Raw genomic sequence first — 15,643 nt, 5'->3', positions numbered from 1 at the left:
GCTAAATAGGATCAGAGGCACGTAAAAAATAGTTACATATACATCAAGTTTTGACAGGACAATCCATTACATCCTTCAGGAACAGAGCTGTCTGTAAATACAAGGAAGAGAAATATTTACGTAGGCTTTCCATAACTTTTGATGCTTCATCTTCAAAATACCTTGCCTTTATCTGATCTCTATGATTCATCTGCCAACATCAAGTACCACAGGCAGTCAGAAAAACAGAGCAACTATAAGCAGTAAGTTCACATTCGTTCTCTTAAATATAGCTCTAAGTTTCTCAAAGGAAAATGTCATATTTATGACACCTGTCTTATCCCAAAATACGTAACTTAAATGTGAGCACATGCCAAAGCACCATGAGCTCTCATTCTACTTTGGAGAATCACTTCAATTCAATAAAAAGTGGAGCAGCTACTTAACTGAAATCACATCTTGAGCTTGCTTTTCCAAAGAAAAACTTCAATATGACCTGACACTCCCAATGCCTTTCATTCCTCTGACTTTGGATTTAAGTTAGAGCAGTGACAGGAGCAGCGTTAGGCACAGTTACTACAGCAGCAACTAGGTAGCCACCAGGGACTATCCTAATGCCCCAATTCATTCACCAGTTGAAGATATGGCATGAAGAGGTTCTGTTAGCAAGGACACAAGCACATTCTCCAGGGCTGCCTAAGACCTGGGAAATCCAGTGCTTAGCCACAACAGAAGAATACTGGAAACGTACTGTATTGTGGGACAGTAACCGGTGGCTGACAGCGTGATGGACGGGTGGGGTCATCTGCTCACAAATCTCCAATTCCCTAATGAATGAAACTGCTCTCCCCACCTGACAGACCTGTTACCCAGGCTCCTAATGCAGCCTGAAAAGGTGTACTTCCTTGCCATCAAGATGATCTGCCCTTGAAGGAAAGCAAACACTCTTGGTGTATTCATCACATATCACTTAAATATTCCTACATATAGGAACGGTCCACTTTCAAGCGGATTGCCTCTCATTCCTGTTCTGTAGTGCAGGAAACAGGGGCTTAAACCAGTTTTATATTTTGCATAGCCTGAAAGGGCCCAGAGATACCATCTTTCAGCACTGCCATTGCTTGAAAGAGATGGGAACAGAAGCAAGGTACACATAGAGACCATCTTGAATCCAATCCAGCTTCGATACCTCAAGCTTTAGAGTATGACTTTGCCACACTACTTTATTTCACTCTACCTTTTTAATAGGATACTTACGTTATTCGATTTATTTAAAAATAAAACACATCAAGCTTCGGTTTCCTCAGCAACAATCAGACATAAGTGATGGATCCTGAAACCATCACTTCCACAGCAGAACTCCCCTGATGTTACCACCTATTTCTCTTCCCCTGCTTCTTCCCTCCTGTAAGTAGGTAGGCCATCTTTACACACACTAGCATTAACTTGTTTTACTTTGACAGCCCTGCTTTCTCGGCAATCTGCTAACCAGCATCAATGAGAAAGGCTCAAAACAAGTACCACTAAAAATACACAAACTCAAATGTATTTCCCAAGACATAACAACAATTAGGGGAGAAATAGGCAAGATGACTTTTCAAAAAGCTTGGTTGTGATGTATTCCCTGCAACGATCAACAACTTAAACTTTGATTATTTTTTTTTTTTTTACAGGCACACTGAGCTATTTGTGAGCAGGTCTATAAAAGGGATTCAGATCCAATTACCACACTGCAAAGACACCCCCCCACCCCGCTTCTCCTCTCCTCCTCTTTTTAAGGGGTAAAAAACCGCACGCGCACACTTTGATGCATTCCACTTGTTAATTAAAAATGTAATTATCCCACCCCCCAGCTTAAGACTTTAAATCGTGCATCTGCAATGATCTTACACAGAAGAAACTGAGGCAACTGCTACAGCAAAAAGTGGTACATATGGAAAGAAATACACACTGAAAGAAATTACCCACTCAGAGAGAAAACTGTGAACTCTTCTATACTGAAAAGCCCTATACAGTGCTTATAACTGATAAATGATTGGTTAAAAATATAAAGATTCTCCCCACAAACACACACGTTTTCCTTACAATCAGAACAGGACTCTACTCACATCTTGCTGTATTTTGAGTGAGATCACCTAAAAGCCACAAGCTTACCCCAGTCTAGTGGGGCAAAAGAGGAATTCAGCAGAAGTAATGGGCTTAGCAAGAATAATCAGTGGTTTACTCTGCATGCAATAGAACAGAAGCTGAAGGAAATGTTCTGATTTTTGGCCTCAAGCTGGATGTACTGTTCAGCCAGCACTCTGAGGTTTTTGTTTTGCGTGTAAGTCAACAACTCACCCAGGGCCATAGCACTGTTTACCAGTAACTGCCTCATATATATTTTTTTGTTATCCCACACTATTTGAACTAACAAGCATTCATACAGAAAGAAAAAAAATTACTCTTTACTATCAGGTTTTGAACAAAAGCAAAACAAATAAATATCACCACACAGAAGGAAACTTTCTTTTTGTATATATTTATTTCATGTACTTGTAAACTGCCCCTTTTCTTTCTTCTGTTAGCTGCACAGACACGGATATTTGAGAGCCTCTTGTGCAGAGAGACGATGGTTAACCTGAGTGACCAACACAGGAGCGCTGCCAAGAACCCAAAACCTGCACAAGCTGGGGAACTTCTAACACATGCTTACTTGACTCAGCGGCTTGGAGAAAGGCCTGAGCCAAATTTCTCCATTGGGATAGGTACGGACCATAGCTACGTGTAATTTCTGCCTCAAAGAGCTTACAATCTAGCTGGTCAAAACATCTTTTTACTGCTAGACAAGTTCAGGAGACAGGGAATGCCTGGTGTGCCTCGTGTTTCAGACTGATTAATGAGAGGGAACCCTTTTAAAAGTCATACACCTGCAAATTAAACAGATAGGACAGAACATAATGGGGAAAAACCCCAATACCACAGCACTGCTGACTCCACACCAACGCAACTGAAGAGACCACCTCCCAGCTGAGAACCAGTATATTACTACTTTCATAGCCCAGCCAGCCTCGTTGTCCACCTCTCCCACGGTGCCGAAGCCGCCAGCCGGCTCGGCTGAGCCCACTTCTACCCTAACAGTTCTCCACAGCGAACTAAGGGGAAAGGCGGGCACCTCCTCCGCGCTCTCGAAGGGCCTGCGAGAGCAGCAGCGCAGGTGAGCGCCGGTGGCGGACCCACAGCACCAAACCCCGCGGCTGCCGGCGGGGTACAACCGCCTGCGAGATGACGAGCGTGAGGGAGGGAGCCCGGGGAAAGCAGGACGATTTACCCGCAGGGACCGAAGCCCGGTGCGGGCAGCCTCCCCCGGCTGCCGCGCTGCCCGCTTCCCGTCGCGGCGCCGCGGGAAACGATCCGGCTTTCACCGGAGAGACGGGGGGAAACCATTCTCGGGAGACGTTTCCAAGAAGCGGCACCACATCCCCCACGAAGTTAGAAGCTTCTGGAAGTTGTACTTCGTTAAGAGAGCGAGCGGCCACCACCTCCCGCCGCTGGTTACCGTCTCGGGCCCGGCCCCCACCCCTCGCCCCCCTCCCCAGCCACCGGGAGCCGCCGCGGCCCAGCCGACCCCCGCCGGCGGGAACCCCCGCCTCGCCCCGGTGACAGCCGCCAGCATCACCTTCATGCCGCGTCTCCCGGAGCACCGCCCGGCGGGGATGGAGGGCGGGCGGCCGTCACCGTCGGCTTCGTCCCCGTCTCCCCCGGCGCTGGGGCTCCGGCTCCTCCTGCCCGATGTAAACACACACCGGCGGGAGGCGGGAGGGTGGGCCGAGGGGGGCAGCGCCATGGCAACCCCGGCCGGAAGAGGAAGCGCGGGGGTCAGGGGCCGCCATCTTGTCGGGGGGCGCTGCCGCGGGGGGCGGCCGGTCTCTCCCTCGGCGGGAGATCCTGGCGCCGAGGCCCCGTCCTGCCGGGGGCGGCGGCCTGCGCGGGGCTCTCGTAACGCTCCGGGAGAGTCAGAGCCGAGAAGCTCCAACGAAGCTCCAGGCCTCCGGGCAGCCTTCGCTGAGAAACCCTGCCAGCCACGCCGTAGTGAGAAACGCTTCCCGACATTTGATGTTGAAATGAATTGCAACACATTCACCGCCTCAAATTTCCATAGCATACCTGATGGGGATGCAGCAACGGGAGGTGAACTGACCCGGCCGTAGTCAAACAAGGAGGTGGTGTTTGGCCAAGACATGGAGCTTCGTGCTGTGCTTGCCGTCGTCAACCGCTCCTAGTCAAGTGCGGAGTTACCAGGAGAGATTGGGGCTCGCTCACGTTGCCCTTGGCCACCGTAGCATGGATCCAGCTTGCAGGTGGGGTTTTGCCCACTGTTGCTGCTTCACAGGAGCGTGTACTGTTCGATGGTGAAGAGGAAAGTCTCTGGAAATGGTCTTCGGCACGTAAAGTCATCTTTCTCATGTATTGCTTTAAAAGTATCATCGGACACAATCACACACATGGATAGAAAGGTGTTAGCTGCCAGCACGTGGTTTAATGCAATGAGGAAACCCAGACAAAGCAAAACAAAAAGAAGGGTGGTTTGCGGTAATGATTCCTGGAATTGAGAGATAAAATTACGTTAAGCAAATGATGGTGATGAGAGTTCAATTTTCTCTGGTTTAGTATTATTCCACAGGTGAATATTAAGTTAGTACATTATGTAGACAACATAACTACAACTTGACAAGTGGTTGAATCCAAAAGAAGAAAGATTGCTTTTGTTCCCTTTTTTCACCCCTTGACTGAGAAACTTTGCAGTTTTTTCTCTAAAGAATTTGCCCTTGGCAGCCATGTAAGTCTTCTAAATCATTCTTCAGCAGACCCTATTTAGTCAGCAACCACAAAAGGAAAAATGTGCTAGCTTAAAGGCTAGAAATGCTTTCTCTCGGTCCACAGTGGAAGAAAAGCAGTTAATTTTTTTTGTTTCATATTGTCTTTTCTAATCTGCAGAACCTCCTTGGAGAGCAGAGGTAGAGTGGTACCCTAAGACTAGTATTCATTTTTCAGTTAAATAGGAAACTCTTGAAAGGCACCAAAGTAATTCCCTTGCCCCACACGGACTGACAATTACAGAGACCCCTTTCCTTTGCTTTTCACAACACAGCCATGCGTTAAATAATTCTCTGGATCACTTCTCAGAGGACATATCCTGCAACCCCTTCCTGGCACAAATTCTCATAGCAGAATTTACAGTTTGTTCTTCACATATACACATACTTCACTTCAAGCATGTGAATCTTCTCAGAAGACCAGTAGTGGAAGCCAGTGAATTCAGGGAAGGTTTCATGGACCACATTAATTTCTACAGACATGCACATATATATGTGTGTTCATATATAAGCACACCTACTATGTGTATGTGAGATATTACCCTATCTATTATATATATATAATACTAACTGTAATAACATAACCAAAATATAAATCCTCTCCTCAACACACTATATAACAAAATTTATATCAAATAATCTTGTCAGTAGTATTAGTAGAATTAGATTGTATTAGATTTTTAATTGCATAATAGAAGTCCATATTTATGTTCTAGTCAGATGGTGAGTAGAAAGTAGTTCATATCATGTTTGTGTTGAGTTTAACATGTAAATTATAGCCCAATTCCCAATAAAAGAATATTGCCTAAATTATAAAGGGTTAAAGAGTAAACTATCTTTTCCCTCATCAAGGTAAAATGAGTCATTCTAGTGAAGTTCAAAATAATGCAGCTTTCTACATTTAAAATTCAAAATTTCAGATGAACATAACATGATTTCTCAGGAAGTTCCTAAGCCCCTAAAATAAAATATGTGCAATCTTTTAAACAAGTTAACATTAGGTTGTCATGTTTGTGATGTCCATAGAACATTCAAAGAATGTTCCAGCTGAAAAATCAGAATATTCTGGATGACAGACAAATCAGGGCAGGGGGGGAAGAATGGGGAATAATAAGTTTTTTACTTTATGCTAGGCACAGAATGTCCTTTATTCCTGAAACTATTTCAGCAGCTACCAAAAATATTTCCTAACAAAAAATTAAACAACGCAGGCTACGTACACACTAACAGATATTGCAGCTCATAGGCTATGATTTTGTTCAGTGAAACACTTCATGCTGAGGACGCTAGGTCCTTATTATATATATTTCAGGGGGTGATTGCTTTGAACAAGCTCTAATACTTTAGACTGAATGCCCATTAATGACTAACAACTGTGCACCTGGAATAAGTTTTTCCAATTTGGTTTCATCCAAAAGGATTTAATCCAGTTAACGCACTCCAAGCCTGCTCTGGTGAGATTCACCTCAGAAGTGTGTCTGTATCGAAGCAAAAAGGCTAGTGTAGATGTTTCCATAGTTAAACTCCACTGTTTGTAAATCAAAAGTGATGTCTTTATAATGCAGAAATTCCCTTCCCAGCCTTCCTGAAGCACAGACCACTCTAGATTTACCTACCCAGAATTTTCAGTGAAAAGGCTGAGGATCTCAAACATCTTACATGACTAAAGCACGGTTCACTTCTAATTTCCTTCAAGGTATTGAAACCAGTGAAAAAATATTTTGACCTTCAGATTTGGTCACAGTACATTCCTAAACTACTTTTTACAAGAAAAAGAAATACATTTTCATAAAAGTTACCATTCTTTGTGTAGGGGTGAGTGTGTGTGAGTGTGATATTAGGGCATAATTTTTGCTGTGTAGGCTAGAAAGCACACTCCTCTGGTACAGCATAGCATAATGGCATCTCCCTGTCATGTGTGCTAACTTTAGGAGATGAGACTTCAGCACTTTTTGCCTATGTTGATGACCAGACACTGGTTCAGAGATAAGAGTCTGATCTATAACTGAGATTCCAAATCTCACCCCTACAATGATAGAGCTTTCCCTTAGATGTATTTTAACATATTGAGATAATTAATGATCATTGTAAAGCATTCAGGCAGACTGAAGCATTAAAACGGAGATAATCGATACCAAATTGGACTGCTGTGAGGTTCTATTTCACCTTTCCATACTAGCCACCTGAGTGCAGGTGACTGGCATCAGAGAGCAAAATTGCCCTGTCTTGTTACCCCTGTTTACCTCCGTGCTCTTTTCAGCCCTAGTTTCCTATGTCACCTACTTGGCCTGTGTGACATTCGAACAGTCTTCACCTTGCCTGCTGTTAAGAAGGATAATGCAGCATAAAAGAAATGCCAAGTGATATAGGACGGGAAAACAATAAACAGTAATAATTCATTGTAATAGGTAGTCACGATATGGTGGCAGTAGTTGGCTCATGTGCTAAAGGGTCCTGGTAGAAAGGAAATTATTTCTAGACAATGAAGCTGCTGATTAGTAATGACTGTAGCATTTACAACTCCTCCAGACCTCTCTGTTCCAGATCAAAAAAATTCTCCCTTACCTTGAGAAAATAAATTGGCCACTGGCCCTGTCAAGCATCCCGAGAACACGCAGCAAACAAATTAGCCACAACTTTGCAAAAATGTAAGCAGTAGCCTTTCCTCATGCTTCGTCTTGGTGAAGGACTTTTGTATGGAGATAAGTACCCTGAATTTGTATATTTTATAGGCTTATATAGCTGTCAGTACAGTGGCACTTGATTCTCTCTTTCCCAACTTCACCCTTACAACATCACTGGAAGGTATGGAGGTACTTGCTGCATTGGGTAGCTGGATATTGAAGAACACTCCAACTCCAGCAGAGAATTCATAAAACTTTCTCTGAGAATGAAGTTCAGATTTCTGAAGGCATAAAGGTGACTAAACCAAGGGAAGCTACATACCTACAGCAGTCAGTTGCCAAAACACCACCATACATTGGAATCTGAATGAGGTATCAGATGCCACAGAAAACATCTGTGGCAGAGCAAGGAGCATCACTTTGTCTCCTTTGTCCTGGACTAGTAACAGCCTAATTCAGGAACTGACTCCTTTTAAATGCTTGTCCCTGTTCCTTTTAAAACATCAATAAATCCTAATTGTATAACAAGAAAAGCGTAGACAATCTTGAGATTCGGCCGTGTCATTGGAAGCCACGATTCGTAGCTGTAGAAAGGAGCGTTCAGAGGTTCACAGGTCTCTACCTGCCCTCTCCTGAGAGGAGCCTGTGGCACTCAAGCTGAAAAATTTGGAATGTCAGAAGTTCGCATGCGATAGGGGTTTTTCCTCTGGGAGGACTTCAGTGTTTCACATGGCATTTTAGCGTTCAGTGTACGGGTATGTTGAAAAGCAAAAGAATGGCTCGGTGTTGCATGAAATAAAGGTAAGCCATGGTTCCCCTGGGCAGAGGGAAGTCTCTTTATCAGGAAAGACGAGAGTTATCAAGAAGGGGAATAGAATCAAGTGTAGCCAAGCGACCAGCATATTCTCGAATGCCTGTTTAGGGGATGGTAGCAATAGGAGATTTATTAATAGTTTCTGAAATTAGTTATAGCTGGATTTGATATATTATTGCCTGCCTTCGGGCATATGACTTCTGGCTCTTGCAGATGGAAAGGAAGAGATTTTGACGTTTCTAAATAATCCATTACACTCCTCATGTTTAAAGCAGATTTGGTGACCGTAGACTATTAAAAATGGATACATACATCAGTACTGCCGCACAAATTAATGCAAGCAACAGCAAGATTTGAGAGCATTTGAAATCTAAAAATAAGGAAATATTTTTCCTACCAATGTCTTTTCAATATCTATGCTATAGAACAGATCTGTTTAATAAAATACTTCATAATAAGGGTAAGGGTCATGTTGTGCATTAAAACATACTCATGCCTGAACACTGACGCTGCATCATTTGGTAATAATAGGGAGGATGGAGACTATACAGCCCAAACGATGTCCCTGGTATATCTGCATGTCTTAAGCCTTACTGAGAACAGAATGAAAAGTTTGCAGGGGGAACACAGATTTAACTAGCTATTTTCACCATCTGAGCTGAAAGGCAAAATATGAAGACCAGACACTTAGAGATGTTCATTAAAATAGTAAACTTCTTTCCACCTTACAGATAACAACTGTTCAGAATAAATTATTCTCACTCTCAAAGCTATTCTCTTCATGGATATTGCACAGCTCAAGAGATCTGTCATTTTTGGTCTAGGGTTCATTTTTTCCTCCAAGTTTTTTTGCTCATGGTTACACCTCACACATGCATGAAGAGACGATGTGGCAGCTCCACTGTGAAGTACCAAGAAAGTTATTTGCAGAACAGCGTAGTAGACTGTGCTGCTGGCAAGCCTTCAGAGCTTGACAGACCTAATTCTCCTATTCTGCATCTCAGCTTCAGGTCACTGTGAGCTTCCCTGTTGATGGGAGAGCAAAATAACAAAGACATTGACAGATTTGTCCCTTGTAAGTAATTTTTACTATTGATGACTGTAATACTACATCCTCCTTTTTTATCATAAGTGTTAAAAATAAGGTGTAAAACTACTTGTGATTGACCTTTGCTTTCATGATGTTTTTAATTCCCCTTTTCCCCCCTCATTGAGTGGTGTTACATTACTAACAGGCTTGGGCATGTTAAATATAAAAATATTATTCTTACAGGGGAGCCCTAAGCAATACTATAAAGATGTGATTTATACAATACTGAAAAATGGCAGTAATAGAAAGAAAAATATATCAGTCCTCTTACTGAGCTGAAATCGTCTAGCTATCAAGTAGATATATGGAAAGAATTCAGTACATATTGCTGCTTTGGATTACAAATGGTACTTCGGCTTTAGTCTGGTTTTTTTTTCCCCCTTTTATTGGGAAAGTTCTTATATAAAATCCATTTCAAATCTCTTTATTAAAGATCCTTCTGCCTAGGGATACAGCACTTACCTATTACCTTCTAGAGCTGTACTGTAATCAGTCTGCCCACTTCTCTGAATGCAAATGTTTTTTGCTCAATTGTGTAAAATCCTGAACTCCACATATCAGCTTGGCTTATCATGTCATTATTTTTGGTTCTTCGTTGTGTTTCTTTATAGTTCTTCGAAAAAGCGTTGTTAAACGAGGCTAGCTGTTTAATGCCTGTGACAGAGCCTTTCACAAACTGTTCCATGACAAGAAAATAAATATATCAAAGATGATATGAGGAGACACTGAACTATGACCATGGTCTGCTTGTTCTCAGAGCACCAAGAATGAATGATTTTCTGTTACACTATGGCAGGCAGTATTTCATGATGCTTAGATTATATGGCCAAGGCACTTCCACCAACAGATGATTGCGTCTTCTAGAGAGATTTTTACAAAATGGGTTGTATAAGAAAGAGCATATTATTGGCAACCAAGGATGCTTAGAGCCTGATTTTTCACCTGCCATGCATCTTATATCACGCACATCCCTGCAAACACAGTATGCACTTGGTAGAAAATGCTACCACCCGGAAGGATAGCATAAATGATAAAGTAAGAATAGCCATTATAGAAACATAACTATAATAGTTGCACCTCCTGTTCATTAGATAATAGTTATAGGAGCATTTGGGGAATAAAATACTTTCATTCACTGAAGTCATACAAAATTCCCCACTAATTTCCACAGGGCTAGTATTTTGTTTCTGTTTGATAGCAATATATTAGATACCCCATGAGTTTAATTCTCAAACTGGTCAAGAATTGTATTTTCACCAAAGTTCATATTTTTGCATTTTTTTATTAGAATTTGCCTTCTTTGAGAATGAAGAAGATATTATTTTAGTTTAATTTTAAAATTTAATAAAAGTAGTCAGTTTGTTCATATAATATATGGTTAGCTTTGCATCACTGGGAAAAATAAACTGACAAGATTTGGAAGCACTTTATACCAAATAAACTGTGAGAGCATCTATGCTTATATGGTTCCAAAATTAAAACTCAGATGAGATTAATTGAATAATCTACAAAGATTCACCAGCCTTAAAAGCAACTGGAAGCTGCATTTCATAAAAAGCTGTGTATTTGGCAATGAAAGGAGGTTTTGATAATTTTAATGAGGAAAAAAGTGAAAATAAGTGGGTTTGAACTTTTGGGTCCACTTAAACAAAGCTGCTGTATTTCATATGCCTTTAGTTATAGAGCACGAAGGCAATTTATTTTTTTTTTATGTTGGCTTCAGATCCTTGCAGTAGAAAACTGTCTCTGCCAAAATGCCAGGATACATAACCGGGTTCACATATGGGCTTTCCAGACTTCAGAAATTTTCAGATTCATTTTTACTTTGAACTCATGCCAAAGACTCTGAACTGTACAGACAGCAAAGCTCTGCTAGTAGGTTCTGCTGACATTTGGAATCACCAGCGATTTGTTCTCAGGATGCCAGAACAAGGCTGTAGATAATATTTCATCCCTATCATGAACAACAGAATTCATATGGGGGCGTCTCTCTTTTCAGGGTATTTTTGACCTTTTCATTTTAAGTATTTTTTTTCTACCTACACAGGCAGTAAATTCTTTTACAGGAAGGAGACATTGACATGATAATGCTTGTGAAGTTATGGTGTTTCCTTTAACCAGTGCTTCTGGCCAAAATCCTCTAATGAATTTATCATCCATTTTGTGGTCTCCCCTCCCTACAGTAAAGTTTCTTCTCAACATTGATTATAACAGGGATGAGAAGTCACTAGCAGCCTCCAAGCTCAGGATCTGTGGTCCAGAAAGAGTGTTAGTGGCACTGAACTGAGATAGACTTTTATTCCAGCATAAATTGTACCTTACAGTGTTAAGGCTTAATTAAATATTGGCCTGGTTAACCTACCGAGTTTCTGAGGTGCTTTAGGAGTAGGTGGAATTTTCCCTTCCCCTATTCTTCCTGTGAAACACTCTTCTTTCTCCCATCTTGCCACCACTGCACACACATGCACATTTGTATATCCCTCTAAATTAAATTGTCCCACAGCTGCAGATGGGAAAAGGTGAGTAATCTGTTCCATGAGACAGAGAAGAAGAAAAGAGGAGGCAAAAATACTCTCTTTTCCAGTTGTTAGAACAGAGATAGTGGACACAACAAAGGAGGAGAGCAAGGTCCCTTAATCCAGCCAGTGGCAGGTTAAACATAGGTAAGACATGAAGTATGCAGTATTTTAGATCACTCATACCACCCTGCATGCGTCTATCAGGAATCTTTGGACACCTCCTAAAGACGACCTTCACCCTGTTTATCTCCTGGCCATATACTATGGTGGTAAATATGTGGAAAGGTGATTTTCTCCTTCATGTTTTGGCCTGCTCTACAAATACTGTTCTTGACATTCACTCCAGGAGTTCATCATGGCTGCCCTCTCTATGCAAATTGTGTTGCAAAAGTGGACTGGTGTCCTAAAGTACCTGCTACCAAAAGAGGAGATTCATTTGGTGTTAGCAGTGCTCCCAGTGGATTCTTCTCACAGGTCATTAGGAAAAAGGCATTAGGCTTGGTGGGGCCATCCCACAGTACGACATCTTGACTTGTATTGTTTTTCAGACTGCACAACAAGAACGAACTGCGTAAGTATTTCTCCTAATGACACGTAGGTTCCAGTGCACTGATCCCATTACTCTTTGATCAACAAATTAGTTGTGTAAAAATTAGTGCTCCTGGAGAGAAGAGATTAACAGCAGTGGCTTGTTTCTCTGCCGGGCGCTTTGTGAACTCTTCTAAGCTTTACAGGTATACTTGGGGCTGTAAACTAATTCCAGATCTGCTTGTCCACTGCAGCTTTAGCCACGTGCCCCTGTCCTGACATAGTGCCCTCTTACTGCCTCTCCCAGGTCTTCTTTCCAACCTGACCACTGATCCGCAAAGCATCCACTGCTCTGGATTAGACCCATATTCATGTTCCAATACACCCCTCTGGAATAGTGACGGTGTTGTTGAACTGCCTAGTGAGACAGGCAGAGACTGGCTACCCGGCAATCTACAGTGAAAAGAGAAACGTCAACGTCACTGTGTTGATACAGTACCTGGCAGAGACGCGTCACTTCTCACACAGGCACACTTTGTGTAGCTTTAAATACTACCTACATTCAACAGCTTCTGCTCAAAACAGGTTTCCACTGAGAGCAGCTGACAATACACATTAATATTGATGGAAAATTCCAATCGCTAGGCAAAAATTTTCTAAAAAAAAAAAAAACCCAGACAGCTTCCACAGAATCAGGTCTGTGTTCAAGCTGCCTATTGTGTCGGGCTAAGGCAGATGTCAGCACCAGGAATGGTGTCTATTCCCAGAGGGTGTTGAACACTTCCGACAAAGTATTTATCATCCCAGAATGACTAATACTAAACAAGGAACAGGGATATGCATTCCCTTATTTGATGTAATATGCAATCCACATGTAGCTTTTGCAGTTTATGGTCAACACAGATATTGCTAGCTGCCATAGATGACTGACTCCATTTTTATAGATTAAGTTTGGAGCCAGCTCCAGTCTTTGATTGATAAATGAACGCTAGAGGACCTTCTTTCATTCTCTAGGTACAGGTCTCACTTTAGTAAGAACAGAGGCTCCCAGGTAATGACTTTGAGCAAAAGCTGCATGAAAGAGGGAATAATTCACCATGAATTAAACCATGCACTGGGGATGCTGCATGAACAGGAATGACAGGGGCACACATATAAAAAAAATGCCTGTCAGTACATCACTCAAAGGATGTGCCTTCTTATATTTATGAATATTTAATTGAAGTTGCACACAAAGTGGGTGACCACAATGCCTCAGAGCTGATGATATAATACATAACCACCATTTTGACAGAAATCCAGTTCCATCCCAGACCCAACTCTCAGCAGTGGATTAGGGGGAGTGGAGGAAGGAGATTCCTACCTTATCCCCACCACACAAACACACAGAAGTATTTTGCACAGACTTAAATTCCTGTTACAGATCTTATACACTCTTAAAAATCCCTTGCAGAGCAAATATTTGTTAATGTTTGTATGCTTATGTGCTTGCAAGAGACAGTGCCCATATGCAAAACTGTGCTTCTGCATTTATGCATGCACTTATGCTTTTATTCATGCATATGGGGATTAGCATGTACAATTATTCCTTTTTCTAATCCTAGTGAAATGTGGTAGGATCATTACTGCCAAGAAAGGGAACTTCCATCTCCTTCACGTTATTCTCCACTAATGGGCTGTGCCTGGGTAATTATAGCTCTGGAAGGAAAAAAGGTGAGCTGGGCTTGCCTGCTGTAGAGCTACCATGAAGTCAGGATATTAGCATTGCCTGGAGATAAAAGCATGGGCAAGTTACATGGATTCTAGTAACTGCTGAAAAATATATGAACTATTTAAGAAGCAAAATGCTTAAGGTGTAAAGTCTCAGTTCTCCACGGCATCCAGGGAAAGTACTAACTTTGCACAGCAGAACTGCAAAAGATGCCATGGTAATCCCACTTCTAGCAGGCAGCCTTCCCAAAGCACTGTCACCTTCTTTTTCTCTTCCTCCCTTCCCTACTTTAATTTGACTGTTAACGAGGTATCCAGTTCTTCAGCTGATGGAGACAGCCATGTACCTTTATAGAAACATTTCAGCCCCTTTTCAGTCTCCAGGTGAAAGACAGTGACCAACTGAAATACTTTTTTTTTTTCTTTCCCTCTCTTTCTTTCTTTCTCTTTCTTTTCCCCCTTCAGAATGTTGGGATCTAAAATGCCTGACTTTGATATCAGCCAGCACTAAGATTCTCAGGATTTGCCTTTTCAATTATTTTTTCCCCCTACTGCATCTATTCCACTGATAAAAAAAGAGCCTAGAAATCAGCTGCTGTTCATAAACATCACAGAGGCAAAGCAGAGGAACTCTAGACACAGGTAACACACTAGAGAGAGTGATGCCTCTCCAAGAATCCCACCAACCTATTATGAAATTGGGTAGCAGTAGATGTGCAGGTTGAATCCAGTATGACTCCAGAATGCAGCTGAAGACTATTTTCTCTACCATCACAGGCTATAGGGCTGCTTGCATGACATGGCCCCAGCATGGAAAATGCTTTTGAATGGCTCACCAACAATATGTAGTTGAAAAACCACAGTTTAGAGATGTCCGAGTTAGCAGCAATTCAAAGATCCGAGTTGCATTAATGTCAAATCCCATCAGTGCCATAAGCCAAACTCCTACATGTCTAACTCTTGAGAGTCTCCAGGATGAACGTAATAACATGCATATCGCCTGTACATGCTGTAAGCCCATCAGGTTTCAAAAGCAAAGAAAAACCTGGAAAATACCTGTGTAAAAGCATTTTTCAGATAGTCAAGATAAATAGAAGAAACTGTGCTGACTTCTGAATGTATTGCTTTTTCTCCTGTGAATTATAACCAGCTGATACTCACAGCTTGGTCTTTGAAGTACTTTTTGGCTGGAAACTCCACATTTCAGATGAGAGATAAAATTAGGAACTCAAATATTTATTTTCATGAAAGCTCTCCTAGCACATTTTTTAAACATGTGATGTCAGGTCTTAAGCTGTTGAAAGCATACATATCCCAAAACTGAGGGAGGATGATATGGTTATACTAGTTCCCAAATTTCTCCTCTTTCCTTCTGCAAAGGACATAATCATTTTTCCATGGGGCAAATGAACTGTCTTCTGGCTCCATGCTGCCTCATTCCTCCAGCACACCAGAAAACACTCATCCCTCTTGCACTGATCACTTTGCTCTTTGACCATTTATGCCTATTATTCTCTGTCCTG

The 15,643-nt window shown here is 41.9% G+C and overlaps 1 protein-coding gene across 2 annotated transcripts in view; it reads right to left on the bottom strand.

Annotated features, from left to right (window-relative positions):
* The window catches only part of LOC309592927 (transmembrane protein 263-like), a gene marked incomplete at its 3' end in the record, with an annotated part of 200,296 nt that extends 196,097 nt beyond the window's left edge, over positions 1-4,199 (bottom strand). The window contains exon 1 of one of the 2 annotated variants that reach the window (XM_082316922.1): positions 4,126-4,199. Coding sequence is in view for 1 of the 2 variants with exons in the window: in XM_082316921.1 (XP_082173047.1) it covers positions 3,638-3,643 (6 nt within the window). Of the gene's footprint in view, positions 1-3,637; positions 3,742-4,125 lie in introns of those variants that run through there. The other variant, XM_082316921.1, reaches the window with a different exon arrangement.
* Between the last annotated feature and the right edge of the window lie 11,444 nt (positions 4,200-15,643).

The sequence above is a fragment of the Platalea leucorodia genome (assembly GCF_965183815.1).
Source record: "Platalea leucorodia genome assembly, chromosome: 7".
Taxonomy (NCBI): domain Eukaryota; kingdom Metazoa; phylum Chordata; class Aves; order Pelecaniformes; family Threskiornithidae; genus Platalea; species Platalea leucorodia.
The sequence above is the reverse complement of the archived record's forward strand: the minus strand, read 5'-3'. Positions and strand labels throughout refer to the sequence as shown.